At 37.1% G+C, this 15,641-nt stretch overlaps 1 protein-coding gene across 1 annotated transcript in view; it reads left to right on the forward strand.

Moving 5' to 3' along the window:
• Positions 1–15,368, forward strand: part of kiaa1109 (KIAA1109 ortholog) — a 433,631-nt gene extending 418,263 nt beyond the window's left edge. The window contains exons 86-90 of the mRNA XM_048608993.1: positions 1,372–1,575; positions 3,968–4,162; positions 4,839–4,973; positions 13,016–13,178; positions 14,522–15,368. Coding sequence (XP_048464950.1) covers positions 1,372–1,575; positions 3,968–4,162; positions 4,839–4,973; positions 13,016–13,178; positions 14,522–14,744 — 920 coding nt within the window. The 3' untranslated portion in view covers positions 14,745–15,368. The remainder of the gene's footprint in view (positions 1–1,371; positions 1,576–3,967; positions 4,163–4,838; positions 4,974–13,015; positions 13,179–14,521) is intronic.
• Positions 15,369–15,641: the final 273 nt, after the last annotated feature.

Below are 15,641 nucleotides of genomic sequence, written 5' to 3' on the forward strand. Positions count from 1 at the left end.
CACATTTTTATATCCAGTCCTTGTGAACATTTGTCCATTAAAGTGACAGGATAATTCATCTCTGTAACAATTCAGAATGATGAATTAATTGTGATCCAAGATGTACTGTGCAATTTAATAAAATATATCACTAATCTAATCAAGATTTTGAATGCTAAGGTAAAGTTGTTAAACCAAACTGATTTAATTTTAAAAAGCTATATCACTCACAATAAAGCTGTCAAAATGTCCGTATTGAGTATTATAAAACCAGGTGGATAGCTGAAACATCTTGATCCCAATATTACTTAGAATTTGTGTGACATTTCTTTATAATCCCCAACTCTTCCCCTGCACCCCCCCAAAAAAAAAGTTTGGTTTCATTTTTAAAGAGATTAATAAAACATTTCGGTTTTTATATTTCATTTGTATCTCTCATATCTCATAATTAATCACATTCACTAATTTGCTGGTAATTTGTTTTTGTTTGATGAAGTGCCATTGTCTCTTTTTTTAGTTAGATCACCGACCATTCTCCACTAACTACCTGGTTATGATGTAGTGAGCACAGTCCACAATAGCAAGTTGTTCCTGACAACAGCAACTTTATCCAATTGCTTGCTGACCATAAATAAAACTTCCAGTTTTTACTTCATACAATCTTGTATCAAACAAGCAAATCCTGAATACATGATCAAAAATGTCTTGGATGTCCTGAAGATCTATCAGCATTCTTTTTTTCAAAAATCAACCCAGTAAAGCTCCTTCTTGACTAGAAATCACCTCTTTTAACTACCTGGAGTTTGCCTTTTTTTTATTAGAAACGTAAATAGTTAAAACATGAAAGCATACAAACTTTTTACAGAGATTGAAAAGAAAGATGTAGGATGTTTTCCCTAAGGTCTAGAAACAGGGGACACAATTTCGAAATAATGGTAGGCCATTTAGGATTGAGGTTTTTCACTTAATGTGAGACATTTAGTCATTGAGTATGTTCAAGTTAGAGATCAATAGGTTTCTAGGTTTAAAGACATCAAAACATACAGGAATAGTGCACGGAAATAATGTTGAGGTAGAGTCTCAGCCATGATCAAGTTGAAAGAGGTGCTCATGAAGCCTGATACGCTACTTCCTATGTTGCCATGCTAACACCAATTTAAAATAATTCTATACACAGCAAAGTACTATTTATTATTTCTACTGTTTAACAAAAACAATGCTGCACTGTATAAAACAAAGCTGCATATGTATTTTACCAATTGGTCTAAATATATTGACATTTTAATTTCTTGAGAATGTAAGTTATAAACCAAAATTTCTATTCATTCTTAAAACTAAGCTTGTTCCTCTGAACTCTATTTGGCCACCATCATTATTTTAATCTACTTAAAGGTGCCAGTGATCATTCAACATACATTGTACAAACACTGGATTTTCATTTGGGACACAATACAATGGTTACAAAGCCTGGTGGTGCTTTAGAAAGTCCCATGGCAACAATTACTAAAATAACAAGACGCCGTCACGAAAATCCACCACATGGTGTTGCAACTGTTCAGGAGTGGTTCAACTACGTTACTGCCATGAGAAATGAAGGTAAGAAAGTTTAATAATTTATTTGTTTCATTTTTAGTTCTTTACATTCCATCAATTTATTATCAAATACTCCAAATAGCAGAAGACTGTTTACAGAATACATTTTACAACACTGCTTTAAACTATGCATCGCCATATTGTTCAGTGTAATTTTCTCATTGACTGCACTTTGCTCTGACGCACGGACAATATGATCTGTGAACTGCAGATATACTGTTCGGAAAACAAATTACACCGTCTTGGTATATTGCAATGAATTGGTCCATAGATCTCTTGGACTAAGTGCGGGCTTTGACGTAGTGAATTAAAATTTTGTGTTGTGGTGGAATCTAAGAATCATTCTTTTAAAAAGATGTTACAGAACTGCACTGCTTTTGTGTCATGTTCAACGTTTGATTTAAGGCAGTCTTTCAGTCATCTCTAAAGCACACTGATGTAACATTGTAAATATTCCCTGTTATCCTGAGTATACCTCATGGACTGGGGACAACTTGGACATATTTTGGTTATTAGATCATTTATTAGATCAATTAGATCACATAAAGACTTGTGCCAGGGTCAAATTGACTTTAATAGCTGGTAGCTTGGGTATTATAAAGAACAGTGTTGCTGATTAAGCCTTGCAGTAATGATATAGTTTCTCGAAGACTTCCTATACTGTTAATATCAAGGGTAAATTTGGCCTTTGCCTGAAAAATTTGAAAAAGAATATTCATATGTTCAGTCATTGAACTATTAGGATACTTTGGTTTGATAAATGGAAGTGCTTTAACCAAACCAGATGTCACTCTAAAATGTATCAGTATAAAATAGCCTTATGGGAGATCTTTACATTCTGACATAATTTACAGCAGGATTTTCCAATATACGGATGGCCTGGAGTACAGCTGTCCAAGGGTTTCCATCTGTCTTGCCAACCAATGTTCAAAACACCTTTAGTTAAGAAAACAGATTTTGTAGGGAGCTGTTCCTCCAAACACGGGGTGTTTCTTTCCTGTGCTGTCTGCTGATTGAGCAAGTGCCAATGATTGGAGGAGCAAAGGGAAAGTGAAAATGACAGTGCTCAGCCAGTGTGAACATTTGGCAGTAAATGTGGAGGAGGTGGTGAAGCTACTGACTGTGAAAAGCTGCGAGGCACAGTCTGTGTAACTGGTAGATGGGGTAAGAGGCTGCGACAGAGAGAGACAGTCTCTTCTAAAAGGAAGAGGTTGCCGGGCAGTAGTGGTCTGCCAAGGTGGGAAGAAGCTTTGAGGCAGTGTCCCTGTCCAAGATGGCTGATATGTTTCTCAACCCCATTCTCCTGCCTTCTCTCTGTAACCCTTGATTCCCTTTCCTAATGAAGAATCTATCTCTCTGTCTTAAATACACTCAATGACTTGGCCTCCACAGACTTCTGTGGCAATGATTTCCATAGATTAACCACTATTTGACTGAAGAAATTCCTCTTCATCTCAGTTTTAAAGGGTCATCCCTTCACCCTGAGGCTGTGCCCTTGGGTCCTAGTCTCTCCTAGTGTAAATATCTGCTCCATATTATTGTATCCAGGCACCTCAGTATTCTGTAAGTTTCACTGTGATTCCCCCCTCATTCTTCTAAACTCCATCGAGTACAAACTCTGAGTCCTCAACTGTTCCTCCTATGACAAACCCTTCATCCTGGGATCATGTAAACATCCTCTGAACTCCCTGAAATGTCAACACATTCTTCCTTAGATATAGGGCCTAAAACTGCTCTCAATATTCCAAATAAAGTCAGTCCAGAGCCTTATACAGTCTCAGCAATAAATCTTTGCTCTTGTATTCTAGCCCTCTCAAAATGAATGCTAACAATGCATTTGCTTTTCTAACTGGCAACTGAACCTGCATGTTAACCTTAAGAGAATTCTGAACTAGGACTCAAGTCCCTTTTGTGCTTCAGATTTCCGAAGCCTTTCCCCATTTAGAAAATAGTCTACCCTTCTATTCTGACCAAATTGCATAAGCTCACACTTTCCCACATTGCATTCCATCTGCCACCTCTTCTACAGCCTCCCCACTTCGTCAACATTACCTGTCCCTCTACCTATCTTTGTTGCTACATTTGCAGATGACACAATGTCCTCAGTTCCTTCACCAGATCGTTGATGTATAACTTAAATAGTTGTGGTCCCAACTCTGGAATCTGCAGGACTCCACTAATCATTGGCTGCCATCCTGAAAAATACCCCTTTATTACCCACTCTCTGCCTTCTGCTAGTCAGCCAATCCTCTTTCCATGCCAGAGCCTCAATTATTGCAATTTCATGAGTCTTTTGTGCATAATTTTTTTCTTTAAAACCAGATAAAGAACGGAATAAATTCTCTTGTTTTTAAATCATAGATTTGTTAAATGACTTGTACATATTTTCATTTAGAGCTAAACCTTCTTCGAAATGTTGATGCTAACACCCGAGACAGTAAAGCAACTATTAAAAGTTCCAATCTGCTGAGTGGCTTCCGTGGAACTGCCAACTACAACCATGAGACAGAAACAATCTTTGCCTTGCCAAGGATGCAGCTGGACTTCAAATCAATACACATGCAGGAACCTCAAGAACCTTCACTGCAAGGTAAAATTTGAAAAAGTATACAATAAAGACCTTTACTGTTTAATAAAAGCAAAAGTTGATGGAAATATTGAGCAGGTCAGACAGCAACTTCAGAGATAAACGATCAATATTTCAGATAAGATGATCTTTAATCAAAGTAAATCATGAAGAGTCATTGACCTGAAATGTTAAACTTGTTTATCTCAACATATGCTATGTTCACAGTATTTTAGTTCAGCTTTTCTGAATCTGCAGGAAATTTCTTTTGATTTACTGCACAATGTCAATTGACCTTTTGAATATTTATAAATTAAGAATATTTTTAAGCTGGTACTTTCTGTAGAATTCTTTATTCTTTTTGTAGTCGATATTTTGCAGCACTTTCTCTCTTCCTTTGGAGAGTTGTCAGAATAGAATCTATTACTGAGCCATTGGTATTCCTTCAATTTAGTAACCTTTTCTTGCTGCTAATTAGATGTTCAAACAGAAATTTTCAGTACTGAGTATTTGTGTAATCTATCGTAATACATTATTATAACATTCATAAGTTGTTGTTGAAGTTGATTTTTAAATAAATTTGTTAAAAATTATCAGAATTCTGTATTCAACTTCTTGTTTTTAAACATGAATAACATACATACATAAATTATACACAACTCCAGAGAACTGCTTTGAGTTTTTTTTCCCTGTCCATTAGATCCCAACAGTAAGCCAAAGGTAGAATGTAGTGTTGTGACAGAATTCACCGACCATATCTGTGTGACCATGGATGCTGAACTGATTATGTTCTTGCATGACCTCGTATCTGCTTACCTCAAAGAAAAAGAGAAAGGTAAAATAAACTTAATGATAATTCAGTGTTTACGGATTAAAAATTGATACCGTCTACTGCACTGCCTCAGATGCTACGTGGCCACTTATTTCTGAACGCTTTTTATACCCTCATCTGCAAATCTCTTTCATGAGACCATCAACTGTCTTGATACCTGTGGAATCAGATCCTAACCACTCAATTCTCCTCCTAGGGAATGCTTACCAACATCAACAATTACTCTTTTTAGTGTTTTATTTTCAGAACTGCCATAATTGTTTTATTATTCAAAAGTCTTCTGAATGACACATCTTGTCTATTTATCTCTAACCACATCATCTGTCTGTTCTGGAATATACCTTGCCATCTAACTATATCAGCACTTTGTCTGAATAGTTTTGGTTTTATTTATGTTATACACACAGCATTCTAATTGCCCTAGTCACAGTCATGATTGATTAATTTCTGTGTCACTGTGACTCTGGTGAGTTACCCCATCTTGAAGAATTCATAATATTTGACATGGCCAACATACCACTCTGCACTGACTTGGAGACTGCTGTTAATGAGACAGTGGTAAAAGAAGATTGTGAGCACATCCACCATCGCTTCTCCTCCTGTATCTGTAAGGTCATAATTCATTTACCACAGTCTTTTCTTGATTCTTTTGTATTCCCCATTTATAGTCTATTATCCATGTATTGTTATGGTATTATACATTTGTTTTGACTGTTGTGAAGAAATTGTATATATTTATCAGTTTTGGAATTTGGATTTCAAAATGGAGGTGCTAGTTTTGTCTGTGAAGAGTTTCGTTTTAAAAATAAACAAAATCAGAATTCTGTTGGAACATCGATTAAATCCAGCAATTTGCCAGAGAGCTGATGACTGCAAATTCCTGTGGTGTTAGTGGAAAAATATTTGTATCATTGAGATTATAATAGGTAGAGTAAACATTTCAGGTTTGTTTTCAGTTCAGTAGATCAATGATTAAACAAGTTTTTTTTTTTTAATTCAATCTTGAAGACACCATGATTGTGTATAAAAGTAAGTTTAGTTTCTCTCCTAGGACAAGTTCAGGGCAGTTCAGAGAATAAGCCACTTAGAGTGTGGTTTGTGAAACTTCCAAACCCCAGGAGAGTTTGGTTAGAAATTTGCAGGTTGTTAGCACTGAGAAAGCTTAGGTTCTCAGATTATGAAATGTTAATGTCAGCCAAAAAAGGAACTGTATGACTATCTCCACAGTCCATAGCAAAGAATCTGAAAGGAATCACTAAAGTAGAAACCTAAGAGTTGAGATAAGACTGTGATTTCTCTGGACTTGAATTTTCGTAATATATATTGTTTGGGAAACAGGCCGAGACTTGTGCTATGTGTTGTAAGAGCATTATTATTGTTGTTATGTAGTCTTCATGCCTATTTTAAATTAGCTTGTTTTGTTAATCTTTGTGTAATAAGCATCATGATACTGTTAGTTTAAAAAATCTGCAGTCTCACGTGAATTTCTATGCTAACTAACTTTCAAAAACATAAAATCTATCAAACCAGATTTCATTCTGGGATTTGACCAGTAGCTGATATTGTAACAATATCAGCAATATACCACTCCATTTCCACCTTTTAGTTTCATGACCTTTGTCATTAGATTATCCTCCCAAAATCAATTTATAACTGAGCTAGGATGTTGTTGCTCTATATCAGATATAAGGTACCTTCAGTTCCCCACAAATGTCATATTTTTGCTGCAATTATCTGTGCAAATAGAATGAGATGGTGCACAAGTTAATTGTTTTTTAGTTCAGTTGAACTACAAACCCCATGTCCATTTAGATATTTTTCTAATCAACCTGTTCAGACATGTTCAGGGATTTGAACCCACTTCTCCGCAGCCCAGAGGTAGGGACATTACCATGTGCCACAAGGGCCATATGGGTTTGCTGTCTTTTTTAAAATCAAACTGTTCAGGGTTGTTGGTGACACACCTCTGGAGCAGGTGGAATTTGAACCTAGTCTCCTGGCTCAGAAGTAGGAACACTACCTCTGTGCCACCAAGACCCCCTAGGTCTGTTCTTTTTTTTTCCCCTAATCAGCCTCTTCAGAGATGTTATTACACACCTTGAGCAGGTGGGACTTGAACCCAGGCCTCATGACTTTGAGGTAGGAACACTGCCACTGCACCAAAAGATCCCCCCATATCCATTTACTTTTGTTTCCAGGCCTCTGCTCCAGGTGTTGGGACAGTACCACTGCACCACAAGGACCCTTGTTACATCCTTGAATCCCAGAGTCCTGAAATATTGTGTTCCAAATATAGTTGTTAATTAAGTAGTTATTTTAACCAACCTGTTGGGCCATGTTGTGACTATGACTGTGCCACAAGAGGTCTTGTTAATTGTATCAATATTTTCTAATCAACCTGTTCTTAGACATCTTTGGAGCAGGTGGAACTTGAACCTAGGCCGAGCAATACTATACACAGTACTTCACCGGTGGTTTCAAGGATGGCCTGTATAACTGGTTTTTGTTTTATAAATCACTCGTGGTAATGGGCATCACTAGCTCAGTCAACATTTATTGCCCATCCTTAATTCCCCATTGTGCATTTCAGTTAATCACATTGCTATGGGTCTGGAGCCACATGTAGACCAGAACAGGGAAGGCTGATAAATTTCTTTCCCTACAGGACATTAGTGAATCAGATGGGAGTTTACATCTATAAACAAGCTAGTTTATTGGATGATTGTAAAACGTTGAGACCCAGTACTGAACACTATAGCTTATGACTTGTTACATCGTGCCAACCAGAATATGGCACAATTATGCTTATTCTCTTTCCTATCAGATAACCAATTTTCTACACATGCCAATATGTTCTCCCCTACATTCACCTTTCTATTTTCCAGAATAACTTTTAATGCAGTATCTCATCAAATACATTTTAGAAATCAAAGTACACTATATCCTAGTTCCCCTTCATTCACAGAACATGTTCTACTTTAGAAGATCTCTAATAAATTTGTCAAAGATGATTTCCTTTTCACAAAGCTAATATAATTATCTTGATTATCTTGAATGTTTCAAGTAAGATCTTTAATAATAACTTCTGGCATTTTTGCTATGACAGGTATTAGACTAACTGCCCTTGGATTCTGTCTTCTGCTTCTGTCTCCCTTCCTTTTAGTAGAGTTACATTTGCTGTTTTCCAATCTGATACAACCTTTCCCAAATCTAGGAAATTTTAGTAAAGTATAAACTATACATCACTAAGTCACTCACTATGTCTTTTAAGACCCTAGTATGAAGTCCATCAAGATCTAGGTATTTATTAGCCTGCAGATTCAATAATTTTTCAGTCACTTCCCTATTCTCATGTCCTTGAGATCCCCCATTCCATGATTTTATTTACAGCTATTTCTGGGATGTGGTTACTGTTTTCCTTTATAGTGAAGACCATTACAAAAAGTACCTGTTGAATACATCTGACATTTCCTTATTCTTCAGTATTAAATTCTCCAGACTCGCTTTAATTATTTTTGTTTTTAAATCATCTACAGCAACTCTGACAATCTATTTTTATATTTCTAGTTAGCTTTCTCTTATACTCTAATTTTCTCCCCATGTTATTCTTTTAGGTTATTTTGCTGTTTTTGTTTTTAGATCGTTCAACCGTCTTTGTGTAATTATATGCTTTTTCTTTAAGTTTCCTAATATTTTCAACTTTTTTAGTTATTCCTGAATGGTAAGTCCTCCAGTGGGAATTTTATTTTTTTCTCTCCGGCATTTATATATTCTGTGTATTCTATAATTATATCTGCCACTGCAACTTTTTTAACCTGCCCTACTTAATTTCCCATTTCAGTTCAGAAATGAGGAATTGTTTCCTTACAATAGTGTTGAGAATCACAAGATAAGTAGTACTTCTATAATTTATTACATTTTTGAATTCAAATAGATTGATTTCAGAATTGCTCAGAAAAGGAGAACTACTTTCCCTAAAGTAGGGAATACTGAATGAGTAAATAACAGACTGTTGAACAGTGATCATTGAATTATATCTGTTCAACACATTAAGGATCCATATGAGATAATGTTGGAGATGCTTTTAAGCCCGTTGGCAGATCTGCTTTTCATTCAGTATTAATATCAGTTCTTTAGTCTCACTGCCTCACTTTGCCGTCAAGCAACATTTTTTGTTTACCTTATCAAGACTATTTAATACATCTTCCTTCTACTTTGAAAAGCTTGTCTCTCTAATGATTTCCAACACTCTTTCCCTTTTAACTTGGGATTAATTTTGCCATTGTTTCATACATGCCAGAGCAAATCTGATCTTTTCGACTATAGTGGCTAAAATAGTTCATTGTACTTTAAGTATGATCTAACCATGACATTCAAAGAAAACTCAGCATACCTATTGTAGATATAGTCTACACACTGTATTTTCTATCAGACTACTTCCTTAATATCTAGTCTTGGAGGAACAACAACAACTTCCTCTAGTTCTCTCGGTAGACCATAAAGCTTACACTTAATTTATTCATCCAACAAAGGTGTACATTTGAAAGCACCTCCTCATGTGTTAACCTGTCTGTGTTTCATGTAGAATTAATTACTTTTCATATACAGTTGTTGTTAATATGTTGAGAAATCAATCACATCTTTCTTGTACATGTTCCAACAGTGAGATGTCTGGTTAATCTGTTTTTGGTGATGATAAGGAAGTAATGCTGATTAAGCCACATGGTGAACTTGCTGTTCTTTGAATAGTGTTATGATGTCTTTACGTTTGCTTACACCACTGAAATAGAAGGATAGCTTTCCAAAGGATAGAGGCTCTCATAATATTACATCCCATCATCTAATATTCTAAAGTGTCAACCTGAATTATATGCTGAAGAGGAGGACAAATCAAAACTTTTAGACTTTGAGGTGAGATAAACTTAGACAAGCTGGCTTATGTACATTGCAGTGAGGGCCTAGGTACAGAACCCAATGATATACCAATGCACGGAAACCGATCAGCTCGGCGAACCAACCAACAACTCCAACCTCTTTGCATCTTCCCCCACCAGTTTCAGTACTACATTTTTACGAATACTCGTTACTTCCATGTTTTAAATCATTCCTGGTCCAGTGCCATGTCCCAGCTGAATCGTCACAGTTTTTAAGTTTAATACTAGTCATCTTGTGGTTCTTGAAGTGTATCATAAAGAGTTTCATTTTTTATTTCTAATGCAGTAAATCATTTGAAAGTTTTTGAGAGGATTGCCATTCTCTAAGTATATATACATTCCTATTAAACAATGCCCTCACCAACAATCTAATGGCACAGCACATCAATGCTGCTCATGGTACATGCTAACACTCCCTTCATACACACTCACCCTATTGCCTAGAACTTTGTTAAAACATGCAAAGAGTTACTCCTTATGTTGATAGGTCTCACTGGATTCCTCACATGGTTCTGCTGCATTTCTTGCTCTGAGCCATGTTGTTCAGACCGATATAAGACTACAATCCCATTTCCTCACCCTAGTCGCTGTTTAACCACCAAGCCTCTCATTACCTGTCTTTAGCTACATTTCACCAAAATACCCTCTCTGTCACTGCTGCTCTGTCCCTGTGCCCATTGTGAATCCACATGTTGTCATTGTCCAGTGGGGAACATACATACAGGCAAGGAATTAGACAATCCCAAAATTAACTTGTATTTAGAACCAGCAAAAGTGAATACAAACAAAATGCAGAGGCTGGCCAATGACTCTTTTGCATTCTATGATTGTCTGCCACACTCGGCTCTCGTCGACTGGAACCAAGTGTCAGTCAGGGCCTTTTTGGCTTGCAGTGTCTGATGCGTCTGAGCTGTACACAAGGACAGCTTCCTCTTCCCCAATGTCTTCCTCTTCAGCCCATTTCCCCAGTTTCTCAGCATTTAACACTTCGAAACATGGGCTATAACTTGGAGGAGTAGGTCATTTAGCCCTTCGAGCCAGATTTGCCATTTAATATGGTCATGGCTGATCATCCAAGTCATACCGTTTCTCCTTTTCTCCCCATAGTCTTTAGGACTAAAGGGATCAAAGGGTATTTCTGTCTTTTTCTTGAAAACATTGTGTTTTGGTCTCAACTTTCTGTGGCAGAAAATTCTGGAGGCTCACTACTCTGTTCACACATCAGTCCTGCACACACTGTCCTTGTGGTAGCCTTTAAGTGGTAGTTGCTGGTGCACCCTAGAATGCAGGTTGAAACTTGCTAAAATCCCAAAACAGGTGTACCATGAAGATCCTGAGGGGTTGGCAAATATCGGATCGATTCCCTTGAGTGAGTGGTGTGGGCAGTTGGTGTTCATGGATCATGCCCTGAAATGCTGTTGCATGGTAGGCAACGTGGAACCTCTTGATACTGAGTGGAGATCTGAAGGAGCCCAGGTACCTGCTCTGAGAATTTGTGATGTCCACCTTGCTCACAACAGGCTAAGGAACTGCATCTTAATAAGGTTGCTGATAATCAATAATTTCCCTTAAAAGGCATCTCACTGCTGCATTGTGAGAAGCTCACCCTATTGCCTAGAACTTTTTTAAAACATGCAAAATGTTGCTCCTTATGTCGATAGGCCTCACTGGATTCCTCACATGGTTCTGCTGCGGGCCGTGTTGTTCAGACCGATATAAGACTCAGCCCATAGTAAGAGATCTTCACTAAGACATCTTGTTGCCATAATGTCTATGCATATGCAATGTTGCAATCCTCTGGTAACATAATTCATATGTTTTAGAATTTAATTTATAGTTTTCAAATTAGTGTTAAAAGTAAGATAAATGGAAACATCTGATTGAAAAACCAGTAAATAACCCCCTGAAGTAAGTCCAAATTAAACAAACTTAGGTTAATTACAATTAAAAGGCAAGCTTTTTTTAATTAATAAGGTTAGTGTTGGTAGTAAGATCACTTGAAGGATGATAATCCATCATTGAGTTTTGGATTGAGCAACAATGTCTACAGTTATTCCGTAGGGCATAACCTGAGTAAGGATCACCCATTTAGAATCATAGAACTCCTACAGTGTGGAAATAGGCTATTCAGCCCATCACGTCCACACAGGCCCTCCAAAGAGTATCCCACCCAGCCCCATCCTCTACCCTGTCCCTGTAACCCTGCATATCCCCTAGCTAATCCACCTAGCTTGCATATCCCAGGACACAATGGGTAATTTAGCATAACCAATTCACCTAAACTGCACATCTTTGGGCTGTGGGAAAAAATTGGAACACCTGGAGGAAATCCATGCAGCCACGAGGAGAACGTGCAGTCTCCACACAGACAGTCGCCTGAGGGTGGAATCGAACCTGGGTCCCTGGTTCTGTGGGGCAGCAATGCTAATCACTGAGCCACCTTGCCACCCTTTAAGACAGAGATGAGGAGGGGTTTTTTAATACTTTGAGTGATGAGTCTGGAGTTCTTTACTGCAGAGGGTGATTGTGGCTGGATTGGTAACTGTTTTAGTTGAGATTGATTCCCTTCCTGATTAAAAATCTAAGGGTATAGGATCATGGCAGGAAAGTGGATTTGAGGATTATTAGGTATGCCATGATCTCATTGAATGGCAGACTGAACTTAATGGGCCAAGTAGCCTAATTCTGCATTTGCTTCTTATGTTCTTTGGTTGAATCCAGAAGTCAACAGTTTTGTGGTCTTAAGGGAAAATTGAAAAGTCACTTAGCCAAAAGTTATTTAAGGGAGCCCCAAAAAGCTTGTACTTCAGAGAATGACTGAATATCAAGGAGAATTAAAGTGAATTCCAGAGAACTGTGGTATAGTCTCGCGAAAAGAAATAAAAAATAAAACTCTATAAGCTATAGTATTCAGTTGGCGGTATGTGTGTCTATGTGTACATTGTGAAACTTATATGGCATAATTCTTTCAATTACTCACCAGGCATTCAAATTTGTCATTAAACATTAATGGTTCTCCAGTAGTACAGTAATAATGCACTAATTAAGATTTATTGAATAATTGCAGGAGGCAAATGTTCTTTTGACACGTCTATTTTTGTCTATTCCTAGCTATATTTCCTCCTCGAGTTCTTGCCATACGCCCAGGCCAAAAAAGTCCTGTTATGGCTCATGATGACAGCTCTACAAATAAAAGTAAAGAGGAGGTGATCTATACAACTGTGGACTGGAGAGAGTTTGTTTGTAATACCTGGCATCTGGAACCTACATTAAGGTAGCATCCAGACGAAATGGCTGACTGATCTCTAGTTTCCACCTGTATTGCTTTCTTTTAATAACCTAGACCCCCAAAAGTTAAAATTAAATTATTCCAGTTTACACTTTATCCCCGTTAAAACTTCTTGGCATATTTTCTTAATAATCCTAGAGTCTTTCAGTATATGATTGCCTCCAATCAGACAGACAGGAAGGAAACTAGCCATCAGAATACATGAACATCAACTAGCAGCAAAACGGCACGATGAACTCTCATTAATATCGGTACACTCCGACAATGAAGGCCATCAGTTTAACTGGGGCAAGGTAACCATAGTAGCCCAAGCCAAATATAGAGAGGCACAGGAATTCCTAGAGGCATGGTTCTCCACCCGTAATGCAATCAACAAATACAGAATTGGACCCCATATACAAATCCATACAGATCAAAATCGGAAATGACGCTATTCACCATAACGGACCAAACAGTATAAATTCCAAGTGAAGTAGAATAACACCTCTTCATCGGAGGCTCCACTGATGATGTCACCTAGCGTGGTGACGAAACGTCTGAACAAGAACAAGCCAGCTCGGCGAACAAGTCAACAACCTCACCCACAACCTGAGCTACAGATCTTTGCCAAAACTGTGATTCAAGCTGCTACTTAGTTGTGATTCTCCAGCACCAGTAACCATGCCCCATGACCTCCCCCTAGCTTAAAGAGCTTGCTTCCTTTCTCTTATATGAAGAATAGACTTGTAGAAAGTAACAAAGAATGCTTGAAGTATAAGTCAGTATCTTCAAGATATGCATGAAGATATGTATGGAGAAGTTGGTTGTCCCTTTATCCAGTAATTGCCTTTTGAAACAGTTAAGAATTTCTAACCTTAGTTTTAGTTTTAATCATTACCTGTGTTCTTTAGAACTTCAGTAATTGTTAATAACATTGATTTTCCCTAGAAATGGTGATCAGGCATCCCTGCAACTTGAATACAAGTATCAATGTCAAAATTTCTCATCATATTAGAAAAGTCTTCATAATTAGCATATTCAACATTGCTGAAGTTTTATATTGACAGTGACTAAAAATTTGTCATGGGAAACAATGAGTCTTTAAAGTTGGAATGATATTATGCAAAATATTAAGCACTATTACACACTTTGAATCCACTTACCACCAGAGCATAACAGTAACAATACAAAATATTTTTGATGATCAAACATTTCTATGGATCACAGTAGCACTTGTATACTTTTCTCAGCGTTGAAGCATCTTCACAACCTGTAACTAAAGGTTATAACTCACATTTAAAAGTGTGATCTTGAGCAATGATGTGCTTTGGTTGATTTGTTTTTTACAGATTAATTTCCTGGACTGGAAGGAAGATTGACCCAGTAGGTGTGGACTACATTCTTCAAAAACTGGGATTCCATCATGCTAGAATCACCATTCCAAAATGGGTGCAGCGTGGTGTTATGGATCCACTAGATAAGGTTCTCTCAGTTCTTATTAAAAAGCTTGGAGTGGCACTGCAGGATGAGAAAGAAAAGAAAGGAAAAGACAAGGAGGAACATCAAAAATAAGTTTATTACAACAGTACAGTGACTTTTGTTTTTGCTATTGCTGTAAATGTCATTTTCAGGTTTTGTAGTATTCCAAATATACATTTCAGTAGTGATTCATCAAATTCATTCTTTTTGCAAAGTTATTATTAGCAAAATTCAATGGGAAAGTATTTATATGTTGTAAATTAAACTCTGCACTACCGCTTTCTAAACAAGTAAGATTGTTTTACTGTGGAATATGGTACCATTCTAAACTGGTTAACTAATTATTACACAATTACTATGATGTTGGTGCATGTATGTATATATAGATACAATGTGAAAGTACAGTGAAGTGTCAAGTGCTGTTTGGCATTCCGATTTTTGTGATTATGTGCAATGTATTTAATGTCTTTGTATTATAATTACTAAAATAAATAGCAACAAAATTGTCTTACATTTCATTGATCAGAAATACCTATTGTTATGCATTTGTTAATTTTTATGCTATGTGCACTGCATTACTTTGAGAACAAACATGCTGTGATTTTGGCTAAAACTTGATCATTTTTATTGTAAATGGAAAAAATGGTCATGAGTTCATCCGTGAATTTGTCACAAATAAAATACTGCTGAATTTTAAAACAAAACAATTAATTTTAATTCTGTCTCTTCGTGTGATTAGTGAAATCAAAGTACATAGAACAATACAGCACAGTGCAGGCCCTTCAGCCCACACTACCCTGCATACCCAACATTTTACTACCGTCCATGTGCCTTTCTAAGAGTTGCTTGAATGTCCCTAATGTATCTGACTCACTACCACTGCCGGCAGCGCATTCCATGCACCCACCACTCTGTGAAGAACCTACATCTGACACCTCCCCAAAGCTTCCTCCAGTCGTCTTAAAATTATCCCCCCTTGTAATAGTCATT

This window comes from Rhincodon typus, chromosome 1 (genome assembly GCF_021869965.1).
Source record: "Rhincodon typus isolate 14 chromosome 1, sRhiTyp1.1, whole genome shotgun sequence".
NCBI lineage: Eukaryota > Metazoa > Chordata > Chondrichthyes > Orectolobiformes > Rhincodontidae > Rhincodon > Rhincodon typus.